The sequence below is a fragment of the Mastigoproctus giganteus genome, chromosome 6, assembly GCF_048544385.1.
Source record: "Mastigoproctus giganteus isolate SK-2022 chromosome 6, ASM4854438v1, whole genome shotgun sequence".
Classification (NCBI taxonomy): domain Eukaryota; kingdom Metazoa; phylum Arthropoda; class Arachnida; order Uropygi; family Thelyphonidae; genus Mastigoproctus; species Mastigoproctus giganteus.
Genome location: NC_143580.1, coordinates 39532341 through 39547248, shown reverse-complemented (window position 1 = coordinate 39547248; position 14908 = coordinate 39532341). Strand labels below are relative to the sequence as shown.

The 14908-nt window shown below is 37.0% G+C and overlaps 1 protein-coding gene across 3 annotated transcripts in view; it reads right to left on the bottom strand.

The window, feature by feature from the left end:
* The window catches only part of LOC150084180 (calpain-5-like), a 110816-nt gene that overhangs the window by 44387 nt on the left and 51521 nt on the right, over nt 1–14908 (bottom strand). For all 3 annotated transcript variants that reach the window (XM_090375921.1, XM_090375922.1, XM_090375923.1), the window contains exon 8: nt 7207–7405. In XM_090375921.1, coding sequence (XP_090232047.1) covers nt 7207–7405 — 199 coding nt within the window. The remainder of the gene's footprint in view (nt 1–7206; nt 7406–14908) is intronic.

The following is a 14908-nucleotide window of genomic DNA, read 5'->3' as shown; positions in this document are numbered from 1 at the left end:
CTGGTCCAGTGCGGGTTGGCAGATCGACTGTATTCAGCAGTCAGGGGCTTGAACCCTGGTCTACTCAAAGAGCGTGTGCTACTGCACTCCCACTCCTGCCCACTCGGCTACGGAGGCCGTTCAAATTTAACTAGTATAGTGCAACTATTTATGAATATTTCTCATTCAATTTTTTTCTACCCATGATACTTGTGCTATAAAAATATATTTAAAAAAAAAAAAAAAAATACTGTATATATTTTTAACTGTATTGCATTAAATTGGAAGGAACACAAGGAATATTTTGAAAAGCATTTATGAAAGTATACAATATTTGCCTTGTCTCCTTTGTGGTTAATTTTTACATCCTTCAGAAGGATGCAAAAATTGATAAAAATAAAATAAAATTATATTTTATTCTATTACTCTATTTCCCTGGGGTAGGCTCATCTCATAAGGAACCACCGTATCTTAGGAGAATGAAATTCATGCATATATCAACATTCATATTTAATTTTGTAAATAAAATGGTCAACTTTAGTACTATTCACATTCCAAATTTTATAAACTTACATAATTGGTCCTTGAGGTTGTCACAGACATTCTCTCAGATATGCCAGACAAGCTGTACTTGCTACCTGGGAGTCTAAAACGCTGATGGAACTGATATTCGGGTGACACTCAAGTCAAGTGGACCCAATTTCGGCAAAGTCCAGACGGTCTGTGACAGCCAAATCCTCTGCTTGCACCTTCACGACGGTGGGACTGTTAGTAATCCTGGGTATAACCTCCATGCACAAGTACATGGTGGGCGACTACCCAGGTGTGAACCAACGTAAGCAGGGGTCGAGGTGTGGAGCCCACACCACATGGAGGAACGCCGCCCCTCAATGTTACCAGGCAGTACTAGGTGGTAGATGATTCTCATCAACCGGTGAAATACCACCACTTTGCTTATTGGAGGCTTGAAGTGGTGGAACCCATGTTTAGTCTCTAGAGCTAAGTTCCGGTCAACCCTTCCGTTTCTCTTCCATCATGCAGTATGATTGATGACTTTTGAGGTTATGATGAACGTCGTGGCGAGATCCAATATTCCTTACATTTCGAGAGTACAGCTCTAAAACTGTGTTCGCAGGCCGGCCGCTAGTTAGTACACTGGACTGAACCTATTGGTAACTCTCTAGGAAGCTTCTGGATCAGCTAGTGTATAATCTTGCTACCTCTACTCTGCCAGATAGCGACTGGAGGGAGTCCAAGTAGTGTGTATGCAGGAAGCATTGTCGAGGCCACGTTATGTCAAGGATCTGGGTATATTCTTACCACGTGTACGCCATATCCAAAAATTTCATTACTTCATACAGCATGTCCCACCTACTTTTTCTTACTATTGAATACACCATGAATTGTCAAACTAATAGAGCAAGCTTATCTGCGAAAAGATCTAAACCTCCCAAGGACTTCCTAATTCATTTCACAAATATACGTGGTCTCAGTTCTAATCTCAATGATGTCCATTTCCACTTGCAGTCTGCCAAACCCCATGTACTTTTTCTGACAGAATCTCAGTTATCGGTTGATTCATCTACTGCTCATCTCAGATGCCCAAATTATTCGCTGTATGATTCCTTTCGCCTCAAAGGTGGTACTTGTGCATATGTCCATTCTGATATTCCCTGTCAGAGACTTGGCAATTTGGAATCTCCTCTCTTTGATCTTCTCTGGCTTAAAATCTCTCTACCTCATTGTGTCAAATTCATCTGTTGTCTCTGCCGTTCTCCCAACTCCACTAATCACTTGGAGCTCTTTGACTTCCTCTCTTTGCAACTTGACTTTCTCCAGTCCAACTTTCCTAACAGTGAAGTAATTTTCCTTGGTGATTTTAATGTTCACAACTCCAGCTGGCTTCCTTTTCTAGTCACACCGACCCAGCAGGTCGAGATGCTGAGGCTTTTGCAATTACTAATGACCTTGCACAGATTGTTCATTTACCTACAAGAATACCGGACAATCCTAATCATACAGCCAATACGCTTGATCTTTTTCTCACAAACAACCCTTCTAAGTACACGGTCGAAGTGAGAGGTCCTTTAGGCACTTCAGATCACAACTTGGTGATTGTCTCTTCTCCAATGGAACCTTTATCTCATGGCTATTCCCAACCACGTGTTGTTTGGCATTACAAGAATGCAAAATGGGATGACCTGCGAGACTTCTTTTCTTCTTTTCCTTGGTCGGATTACTGTTTCAAAACTTCTGATGTCAATGTTTGCTCAGATCGTGTCATTGAAATTCTTCTTGCAGGAATGGAATCCCTTATCCCACACTCCACTTTAAAATCTCATCCTTTATCTAAACCTTGGTTTTCCAATAAATGTGCTAAGGCTGTCCAAGAGAAGAATGTTGCATATCGTAATTGGCTTCTTTCTAATTCTTCAGTTTCATTTTCTGCCTACACCAAAGCTCGCAACAGTTGTAAAGCAGTTATTAATCAGTCCAAACTATAGTTTGAACAGGCTAAGAGTAGAAAACTTGCTTCTTGCCCTAATGGTAGCCGAGCATTCTGGTCTCTTGCCAAAGCTATTGGCCGCAACTTTTGCCCATCTTTGCTCCCACCTCTGTCCAAACCAGATGGTTCTGTTGTCACTTCAGCCAAGGATAAAGCTGACCTGCTAGCATCCCATTTTTCTTCCAGCTCATGTATTAATGATCTTGGTAAAACACCTCCCACCATTCCCAACACGCTCCCCATTTAATGCCTCCTGTGGTCTTCCGTCAAAAGGATATCAGAAGGATTTTGATGAATCTTGATGCTAAGAAAGCTCCAGGTCCTGATGGTATTTCTCCACTTGTTCTCAAAACCTGTGCTCCTGAACTTACTCCTATTCTTTGCCGCCTTTTTTCACTTTCTTATTCTAAAGGTGTTTTTCCTTCTGCTTGGAAATTTGCTCATATCCAGCCAGTTCCTAAAAAGGGTGACAAATCCCTCCCATCCAATTATCGTCCCATTGCAATTACTTCTACTCTTTCTAAAGTAATGGAGAAATCAATTAACCGCCAACTCTTAAACTACCTAGAAACCTTCCGTCTGATCAACGATCACCAGTATGGATTCCGTCAGTGTCGATCCACTGGAGATATTGTGGCTTATGTTACCCATTTATGGACTAATTCAATGGAAAGGTTCGGTGAAACACAAGTAGTTGCTCTTGACATCTCAAAGGCTTTTGATCGTGTTTGGCATAAAGGTCTTCTAAACAAGCTTCCATATTATGGTTTGCCAACTGTTTTTAGTAATTGGTTATCCAGTTTTCTCTCTGATCGCTCACTGAGGGTGATGGTACATGGCTCTCTGTCTTCTAACTTCTCCACTAATGCCAGTGTCCCACAAGGTTCAGTTCTTTCCCCCACTCTTTTCCTCTTGTATATCAATGACCTTCTTCCATTGACTGGAAATCCTATCCATAGTTTTGCCGATGATAGCACATTGCATTCAACTTTCCATTTTGAGAAACCTTGTCCTGCTCAATCAGCTTCAACTTTTTGAAAATCTGCTACCAATTCCTTAAATGCTGATCTTCAGGTAATTCTCCAGTGGGGCAAAGACAACTTAGTTGATTTCAACCCTTCTAAAACTCAGTCTTGTCTTATATCTCGCAAAAAGGATTCTTCTGCTCCTATGCTTATCTTTAGTGACACTCCGATTTCTAGGCAAAATGATATATCTCTTTTGGGGATTATCCTGACTTCTAATCTCTCTTGGCACAAGCACATTACAAATATTGCTTCCTCTGCATCTAAAAAACTTGGTTTTCTCTTTCGCTCTCGGCGTTACCTTTCTTCCAAACAGCTGCTCACTCTGTATAAATCGCAAATCCACCCACCCTGCCATGGAATATTGTTCCCACATCTGGGGTGGTGCCCCCAAAACCTCTCTCAGGCTTCTTGATTCCATTCAGAAGAGGGCAGTTAGGTTAATTAATGATTCATCTTTAACAGAGTCTCTCCACTCTTGCTTTCTCATAGATGCACTGTTTCTGCTGCATGCCTCTTCTACAGATACTTCCATGGGCACTGTTCTTCTGAATTGGCTTCTATAATTCCTGCTCTCTCTTTCAAAACAGTCCGAACACGTGCCGCCACTAGCCAACATCCATTTACTGTCCAACTTCAAACCCACAGAACCAACTTTTCATCTTCCTCATTTATTCATTCAACTGCCGTTTTCTGGAACAACCTTCCTTCATACGTATTTCCTGAAAATTACAATCTACAGAAGTTCAAGTCCACTGTCAACAAATATCTTCTTTCATCTTCTTAACCTCAAACCCAAGCACGGTACTAAGTACTATAGGTTCTAATACCTCTCGTGTTTGGGGTTCACATAAAAAAAAAAAAAAAAAAAATTCAGCTGTGAATGAATATTTCTGATTTAAATTTTTTTCTGGCTTTTATTTGTAAGTACTCAAAAACTAAAATGGCATTTTCATAATGTTAAGATTCTTAGCAAAGCTTATTATCTTAGTACTCACCCCTCTAGATCCGTATTGGTTAGTGTTAAATTTCACCCTAACCAATATGGATCTAGAGGTGAGTACTAAGATAATAATAAGCTTTGCTAAGAATCTTAATAGATAATCAACAGTACTTCAAGCTTTCAGCTGTAAAAGTAGTCATTTTCATAATGACAATAGTTTTTTTTTTTTTTAATTAAAAATTTACTTTCACATAAGTGAGATGCTTGAGTACTGACTCATTCCAACTTTTGAGTATTCATCATTAATTTTCCCCTAATCAATAATAGCATTGGCTTTGTGAAAAAAAAAAAAAAATCATTCATAATTGGCAAGTAGTTATTTTTTAAAAAATAAATTTAGTTTTGTGCTATCATTTTACCTAATTTTTTGCTTATAACATGGCTACAAATAGAAATCTCGTGGAATTTTGTTTTCTGATAAAATGCAAAAGAAAAAAGGTACTAGTAGCAGCAAATAATGCAAAAAACTAAGTTTATAGATCATCGGCAAATAAAAAAAAAAAAAAAAAAGCCACCCACATCTCCCATCCATCCCCTCCAAGATTATTCTACTAAATATTACTTTCATAAACTTGTGCTTGATAAAATGAATTATATATCTGAACAAGAGAAACTCTTAACCCTTGTTAATAATGCATTTACTTACATTGTAAACAAATGTAAGTAAATGGATTATTAAGTCCGACAACAAACATCTAAGAAAATTGAGACTCTCCAGAAACTATTCTTCACTTATAAAATTATCTTAAACTAGATACAAGCTGCAATCATTATCTAAAGCCCACATTCAAACAGGTAGCAAAGTGAGTTACAGTAATAAAAACTTTCACCATAAATCAATCAAAACATGAGATAGATAACAACATTGTCTAAACAGTAGGTAAAGGAAGGACCATGTGACATCCAGGCATCTATCACTCTCTCACAAGAACTCTCTAAGGGAGAATGAGAACTATTAATGGAATTCTCCAAAAGTTTTTTGCGCTAGTCCTTCATTAAAACAAAATTATACTTATTTGAAAAGTCACAAAACATCACTAGGCTATATGAATCACATGTAAACATTCAAAATTTCAGTGGATTTGTTTCTGCAGGAAAGACTGTTTTGGTGCTGGGAATGGCTATGTTTTATGCTCAATGTAAAAAAAATTAGTTATGACTTATTTGTTTTTCATTATCCAATACAATCTTGTTTCTACAAGTCATTAGAAAATGACCTTAACACATAAATGTAAAGAAGTATTCTCAGAAGTATTTGGGAACTAGCATTTTGAATAAAATAAAATATTTATTAGGGAACTCATGTGCAGACCTACCTCTGATCATTATTGGAATACTCTATACTAATTTATGGTTATAAGCAAATTTTTTACTTTGCTCTTCCTTCAAAGTAGTGATCAACGGTGTAATGAGAGAGAGAGAGAGAGAGAGAGAGAGAGAGAGAGAGAGAGAGAGAGAGAGAGAGAGAGAGAGAGAGAGAGAGTGAGTGAGTGACTTCTCAAACCAGTTATCTACACAAAGCCTGGCTTATAACTTAGAACATTATCATGCTGCTGAGTCAAAAAATTATACATATAAGACTACTTCCATGCAAATGCCACAGTGCAGGTGGTATAGACATGTCTGAAATATCGCTGTGAAACACTTTCTAGGCACTATGACCAATGATAAGCTCCAAACAGGAAGTAACTCTGCACATGACACCTATTCCAAACTATATTGTTTGTTATTTGGTTTTTAGGAGCATTAGCAACTAAGGCCATATTTCTCCGGGATATGCGGTGGTCATTCCCTGACCTTTCCGCATCCTCCGTATTTGGTGGTGACGGGCTCGAACCCCGGTCTAATCAAGAACGTGTGCTACGCACTGCTGCTCCTTCCCACCTGTCTCCGTAGCCAGGTGGGAACGTGTGCTACGCACTGCTGCTCCTTCCCACCTGGCTACGGAGACGCCACCAAACTATAACAAGCAACTTTACACTGTGATACCAACTGACTTCACTATTAGGATGATGCACTCCCAGCAATATTCTAACCTGCACTTGACCACCTGATCTAAATGGTGGTGTGTGAGTGTGGATGTGATTCATCATGCCACAGGACCCACATATTTTGGGATACTTGATAATTTCATTATTGTTATATTACTCTTGCTCATGCATCTTTTCATGGGTAGTAAACCATACATAGTCAAATGGCTGTGGGAATGCCACCTGAGAAAAGATGCACGAAACCTCTCTGAAGAGGTGCATGAAAAATAAAAATGAAACCCCTCAAAACATGATAAACTCAATATACTGCAACCTATACTGATTGCTACTAATATCTATGGTGCTCCCATAATTCATTTAAGCTGCTTTCACTTTGAATGTGGCTCATAGGCTACATGCAAAGTAGGACATTACATGAATGTCTAAATACTTTTGAGCACCCATACACCCACACACAAAAATGTCTCATATCACAGGCTGATTCTAGACATGTATGTTATCATAATATGAACTTCCACTGCAGACATAAATTAACTTTACAAATATTAAGATCATAATTAATAATTGAAAGTTGTGACAGTCCAAAACCAGATTGGAATGAAACATCTACAAATTGAAATTACTATTGCTTGAACTACTTGTTTTTTTTTGTCTTCTTATGTAGAGAAATTTTCACTACATTTTTTGCTATAACTCAATTACCTGCGGATTTCTAAGGAATGAATCATGGTAATTTAGACAGCCACCAGCTCGATCAGCTTTGGAGCCTTTTGTTCCTTGAGTCCACTGTCCATTAAAATTAACTTCAAACCAGCTTTTACTAAAACTGAACCAAGAGGTATTCACCAGGTGACAAATTGACATATCAGTAAAATGAAGGCAATAGTCTTCAAATGGCATCCTGAAAATTTTCAATTGGTGTTATTATCTTTAAAGATTTAGAGCCATCAAAAAAATTAAAACAGTGCAGGCATGCAGAACAGAAAAGAAAGTAGATTGAATTACAGCTTTATCACAGTAAATTCAAACTCTGATGTATACAACAAAATCAAAATTGCTAGCAAAAATTACAAAAATTTTTAATGATAATTAATAAATTTACTCTGAATATTGAACATTTTCAAATCAGTTATGCTATACAGGGGTCGACAACCTACAATACACAGGACCATGCATACCTTTAAAATAAAAGTAACATTCAAATTACTTTCCTCTTCTTTAAACCTCACTATAAATTTGTATTTTCACACTGGTATTATATATGAATTCAGTCTTTGGCAACTTATTCACTAACATCATAAAACAAGACTTAAATTTCTACTATAACTCACTCAGAAAAGCACAAGCTGATTTATACCTCCTACTATAGTGGACCTCACTAGGTGCAACCAGCCTCCTGCTAAATAGAAATCAAATTTAAATGGAAAGAACTTTGGATGGAAGAAATTTAGGTGATATTACATGCATCAAGATAAAGTGAAGTGCTGAAATTCAAATCCCCCCTACTACTCATACAAGTTCAATGCATCATAGAACAGCAAGACATAGGCAACAAAACTAAGAATTTGAAATCTGTGACAGATATTGTGTTATGATAACTGTAAATTTGTAATAAACCATCTCCAATTCTCATACTTCATATTAGAGACTGAAGCAGAGAATGAAGATATTGAAATGAGGTAACTAAGTGGAGAGAAATTACTCCAATACTTTAATGAACTACACCAGGAATTCAGATAATTCCTTAAAAAAAAAAAAAAAAAAAGAAAAGAAAAGAAAAAAGTTTGAGGTTTCTGACCTAGACTGGTTATGGGATTTAGCCTTTCTTGCCAAAGCTGCAAGAAAGGCTAAATCCCATTACACACACGCACATTAGTCCACTACATATAGCCCACAACACCAGCCTTATATTAGGAAGGATGGAGAGTTGCTAGAACGAGTGCAGAGAAGGGCAACAAGACTGGTGAGGGGTGCTCTTATGAAGAAAGGCTTAAATTCTGCAAATTGCTGCATCTGGAGACTAGGCACCTGCAAGGTGATCTCATTGAGGTGTATAAGGCCTTGAATGGATTGAGTGGGCTCAATGCTGATGGGATTCTTCCTCATGCTCAGATTACAAACCTGAGGGAGCATAAACTGAAATTGAGAAAAGACAGTTGTCGAATAGATGTGTGGAAATTTGCCTTTAGCCAGCAGGTAGTTGATTGCTGGAACAAACTTCCATTTGTCGTTGTGGAAGTTGATAGCTTAAATAAATTCAAGGAAGAAGTGGACAAACATTTGGAGCAAATGGATGGGTGAAATGGGAATTTTTTTTTTTTTTTTGGCTGATGCAATATAAGCTTGCTTTCTTGCATCATATGCCTCTACTAATGCTAATACTAATATGAATAAAATAACTACTGATGATCCTGTTCAGGATGCCAACAAACAAATATTTTGCATCTACATTTGCAAATCAAGAAGTTTTTAGGGATTCGGACACCAAAAGTATAACAGTCAAAAGCATAAAAGAAACTGCAAGTAAAAGTAAATAAAGCAAGTAAATTTCTCACCCACTGGATGAGAAATTGCTGATGGTAAAAATAAACAAGTTAGTTAATGTATGCAGTGCATTACATTTCAAGTGCATTAGCAAACAATAATAATTGGTGTTTTGGTGTGAATATCATAATGAGTAGTGTAGTGGAATAGTCGAGTTTTAACTGTGATAAATCAGTAGCTCAAAGGTTGTAATCTTGTTGGGCATATATCATTTTGTGTTTAGCTAAGGAAATTTTAATTTTAAAAGCTAAGGATTTTACTTTTTAGTAAGGATATAACTAATTTAACACTGAGATCATGATGGTATATTGCACCTACCATATATATCTTGAACTTAATAGCATAAGACAGTGGTGTCCAACCTTTTCCCATACAGGAGCCATATTCAAAGTTAGATTTGTTTTGCAGGCCACACTGAGTGATTTGAGAAAAATTAGTGTGTTACATTTTCCATATTTTGTTAAATCTTGTTCCATATCTTAGGTAAAAGGAAGTTTCTATTTTCATGTCACCATTTTTTATTTTCTGGTTATATATAAAAAATGCAAATTCCTAACACTTATGTGCAATATATCTATGTTAGTGATTTACTGTTTAGATTTTATTAAAATTATGACTTACTTTTGTTTTTTTTAAAAAAATACCTTACTTTTGCTTTTAAATTCTCACTTGCTCACTTTAGAAAATTTACAACCTGCAAAAGATCAGTGCTTTTCACTATTAAGGTGAATTAATAAATATAATGATATACCTAAAATTGAAAATATTGAAAAATTTTATTCCAATACACAATTCATTACAATACAAAAATTTTAGTACAATACCCAATAATGTTTAATGAACGAAACTTAACATTTAATGATATGATTGAGGCTGGATATTTTTAGATAATTGTTCAAGATGTGGTTGAAATTTTGTGATGCCAATCTCAAATACAGAATGAGGATGCTAATTTGTTGTTCTTTTTCTTTTTAAATATTTATTTGATTTCACATGTGAAAAAATTTGCTCACAAACATGTGTTGATGCGAACAAAGTAGCCATTTTCATGGCATTTTCTTTCATTGGCAGAAAATCTTCAGATGGAAGAGTCTTGTAGAGTTCAAGTAGTTTATTTCACAATCTATATTCTTATTTTTGAACCATGTTTTGGCTTGAATAATACAGTGATTAACTGATAAATCATATGGTTTGTTGTGATTAAGGCTGTGATCTTATAAAATTTGTAGTTGACATAACCACATTCATAACATGTTAGAGATCCAATACTTTCCCATAGAGAGCTTCTTGATGCACAATGCAGTGAATTCCAGTCAGAGGTTCAGCTCTGATATCTATCATTTTCTTGGTTATTCTACTCATAAGCCCAATATTTTTACTAATCATACTTTTTGCACCATCAGTTGTGACTCCTACCAGGTTTCTAATATTTAATCCTAACTTTTAAATTGATAATTTGAATATTATCAAAAATTTTCAAAAAGATTTACCTGTAATTGTTCAATGCATACTTTGTAAGTCAGCTAAATCCTCAACTGGTACAAAATTATCATTAATTCCATGTACGAAGATAAGGAGTTGGGCTGCGCCATTTACATCAGTACTATCATCCAGCGCCACACTAAAATATTTCATTTGTTTTATGTTTTCAAAAAGTTGTTCAAACAAATTCTTTCCAAAATCTTCTACTTTTCACATAATTGTTTGTCAAGACAAACTAATGTCTTGTATATCATTGTTCGTTTCTCTGGACAAATTTCTTCCACAACTTTTAACAAACAACGTTCAACAAATTCACCATCACTGAATGATTTATTTTCAAAAGCACAACTTGATAACTGGCACTTACAGCAGATAAATTTCTTGACTGACACGTTTTTGGTGTATTTTGTTGTTTTCTTAATTCATTTTTTAACTTTGAACACTTTCTTTTTGCAACATTCTTCTTTATATTGATCATAAGATTTATGCTTGAAATCATAGTTTTGTTTTAAATTATATTCTTTAATAACTGAAAGTCGCCTTACACAATGAAGAAACAGTTTTCAGTCCACCTTTGATTAAAAACACGACACTCCAAATCGACTTTCCTCTTTCAGAATATTTTTAAGGATAATTTTTTAATTCAATACAATGATAAATTATATCAAAATAGTAAAATTTCACAATATGAAAATACTGATATGACATAACTGTATTTAGTGTACATGCTATTCCACTGGACTGCATGTACAAGTTTGATACAGTCAAGCTCAATGCTTGCATGCCTGTACATACGGTGATGTGACACTCTAAAATGTTGTTTTAGTTCACCTTTTGTGCAGGCCATATAAAAATTATTCATGGGCCGTAAGTTGGACACCACTGGCATAAGGTATAACATAAAACTTGATAGCGTAACACATATCATACATTTAAGAATCTATTAGCTTAGTGTAGTATTGTCAATTGATCAATTAAATTTATTCATTTATTCACTGTTAATCAATTAAATTGTATTTAAATGGAAATCATGCCCCAGACTACAGCAGCAAAGCAATGGGCAAAAGGTAGCGGGAGTGCTGTGGCTCAGGGGAGAACCGAAGGGTGATTCTCGAACGTATCACAGCCTAACAAAATGTGCAACTTGTAAAATGTTGCAGACCTTTCTGGAACAGAATATGATCCAAGGGGGGATGTCTTTGTGTGTGTGTGTGTGTGTGTGTGTGTGTGTGTGTGTGTGTGTGTGTGTGTGTGTGTGTGCGCTAGGTACAAGGAGTGTGAAGAAATCAGGCACCAACTCAGTGTTTTGATGGGTGTTTATGAGTAAGGTAGATGTCCTCAAAGGAATTAAAATGGGGGAGGGGGTACCAAGCTCTCAATGCCAGAGCTCATACTTGTGCATCAAACAACGCAGCAGCAATCGCCAAGGCAGAATGTACTTGTCCCACAGGAGGTAGTTATTGTCAGTCTCTATTGCAGGGAAACAGGAAATATGTTGTGCAAGAAGGATAGGTGGAACAGGACTAGTGTATAGTGTTATTTGTAATGTGGCTCCAGGGGTCTCCCCAACTCTGTGTCAAGAATGTGATGAATACAAAACTCTGTAAAGGCCAGATTTATATACGTTAGTGAGTGCCTGTGGTGTTAATGTGGGTTATATTGTTTATCTGGCCTTTTAGTAGGGACTCGTGTTTTTACACAGAAACTTCTAGTTTACCATCCAGCATCACAAGGAGGCAGGCCAGGCAGCAGGGAGTATGAAGCACTGGCAGAGCAAACCCTGTGGTAGCTAAGGCTACAGACAGGGAGAGCACAGTAAAAAAGAAAAACATGAGTCAGAAGGTACTAGTGGGAGATGGGAAGTAGGAGGAGATTAAAGTGGTAGAGAGAAAGAGGGGGCAGTAGTGAAGGCACCTACCTGGTTTAAATGGATGTCAGATGACCTATTGTGACATGTGGCAGAGAAGAAAAGTGCATGGGATGCATATAAATTATCAAGTGATAGAGAAGCCTATGGTAGATATATATTTTTCTATGAGTCCCTAGACTAAAAGGCCAGATGAACAACATAACCCACAAAGAAGGTTAGGCAAGCTGAGGCAGATTATGAGAAGTCTCTGGGAAGGAATGCAAAGAAAAACAGCAAAGACTTCTATGCTTATATTAACAGTAGAAGGAAGGGGTTGAATCACATTGGGCCACGATGTCTATCGGTTAACTAATGATGATCCTGTTGAGGCTGCAGACAATGTTTTGCATCTACATTCACACATGAGCAATTCTTTAGGAAAGGAGATGTCAGAAGTTTATCAAACTCTACCAAGGAGCAAAATGACTTTGTGATAATTGAAAGGAAAGTGGAGGAAAAACTGTTGAAAGTGGACATAAAAAAGGCACCTGGGATGGACGGAACGTAACCAATTACACTGGTGTTCAAAGAGAGTGCATCACCCCTTAAAATCCGTCCAAATAACGTAAGTATATGACAATATTTCTTACAGACTGCATCAGATAAGATTGACATGCATAGGTGATGACATAATATTGCATCAGCTGTTACTTTCAGATATATAAGCATGCCCTGCAAGAGTTGCAGGTCATTCCCTGCTTGTGTCAGGATGGCGAGTTACGTGCAGTTGACGCCACAAAGAAAGAGTGCTATTGTTGCTTTACATGAGGAAGGATGTTCTTCCCATGTAATCCTTGTAATCAGTCCTTGTAATCAGTCAACAGCGAGTAGATTTCTTTCCAAACTCAAGAATACTGGTTCTGCTGATAGAAAAAAAGGAACCAAATGCAAATGAGTCTCTACGACAAAACAGGACCGCATTTTAAAGTGCATATGCCTTAGCCAGGACAGGTTGCTTAAAAACCATAAAGTTTCTTCGTCTGAGCTGAAAAGAGAATGGGAACAACATACAGGAGTGGTAGCAAGCAGTAACAGTCAGAAGATGCCTGTTCAAAAATGGACTTGTAGCCTGCTGTCCTAAGAAGAAGCCCCTCCTCACACAAAAAATGAAAAAGGCACGATTAATTTGGTGTAAGAAGCATGTCAAATGGACCCCCTGAGCAGTGGAAGTCAGTTATTTTCTCAGATGAGAAGAAATTCAACCTGCATGGCACTGATGGGAAACAAATGATTTGCTGTAGAAGTGGTGAAGAATACCATCCAGACTACAGTGAAATTCCCTACCAGCCAAATGATATGGGAGTGCATTTCATATTGCAGAGTAGGTCACCTGCAGTTTATAAAAAGTTCTGTAAATTCCAATTGGATACCTGGCTATATTGGAAGGCAAATTGCTGCCAACCATTAGAGACCATTTCAACTTGCCAAATAACTGCATATTTCAGGACGACTCTGCTGCTCCTTGTCATCGGGTGAAAAGTAAGTAGGCACTTCTGTAGTTACTTTAGCTTCAATTTCTATATTAGAGATTCTACAGTAATGTGTTTACATTTGTTACAGGTGAAAAAATGGTTGGAAGAAGGGTCCATTTCAACTCTTAGCTAGCCAGGAAACAGCCCAGACCTGAACACTATAGAGAACTGTTGGCATCGTGTGAAATCTGCATTTGCCAGAAAGAAACCAAAGACCCTTTGTGAACTTCAGGAAGCCATATTTCGTGTTTGGAACCATGAACTATCAGTTGATTATCTTCAGAAATTGATCTTGTCAATGCCTCCATGGTGTGCTGCTGTCATCAGGGCCAGAGGCAGTTCAACTAAATATTAGTTTGCACCTGGTGAACTTTTTATTTTGTTTTCCATTTAAAATGATAAATTGAAGCAAACTGAGGGCTTCTAATAATATTTCAGCCATAATTGTCAAGTTTACCAAAACTGTTGTATAAAGGTTACAAATGCTCATTTTGGAATATTTTGAGAGCACCTGTCAAATATTATTTAGCTTTGCCTTAACTATTTGTTTATATTTCTATTTGTGATGCTAGTCATTAATGTAACATACCATCATGGAAAAGGGTTAAAAATGTGAAATTCCTGTTGATACACTTTCTTTGAACACCAGTGTATAATATTAAGGAAGGTAGCAAAGGAGGCAAACAAACCCTTAGCAATAATTATGAGAATCCTTGGATTCATTTGTTACAGGTGAAAAAATGGTTGGATTTGATTTGATTTTTTATGGCGCATTGGCAGCTAAGGCTAAAAAAAAAAAAAAAATGGTTGGCAGAAGGGTCCATTACAACTCTTAGATGGCCAGAAAACAGCCCAGACCTGAACCCTTCTTCCAACCATTCTGGACTGGAGATGTGTGAATGTATTCCCGATTCGTAAAGGGGGGGGGGGGTCAAAAAGCAATATGATGAACTACAGACCTGTTAGCTTAACACCTGTTCCAAGGAAAATAATGGAA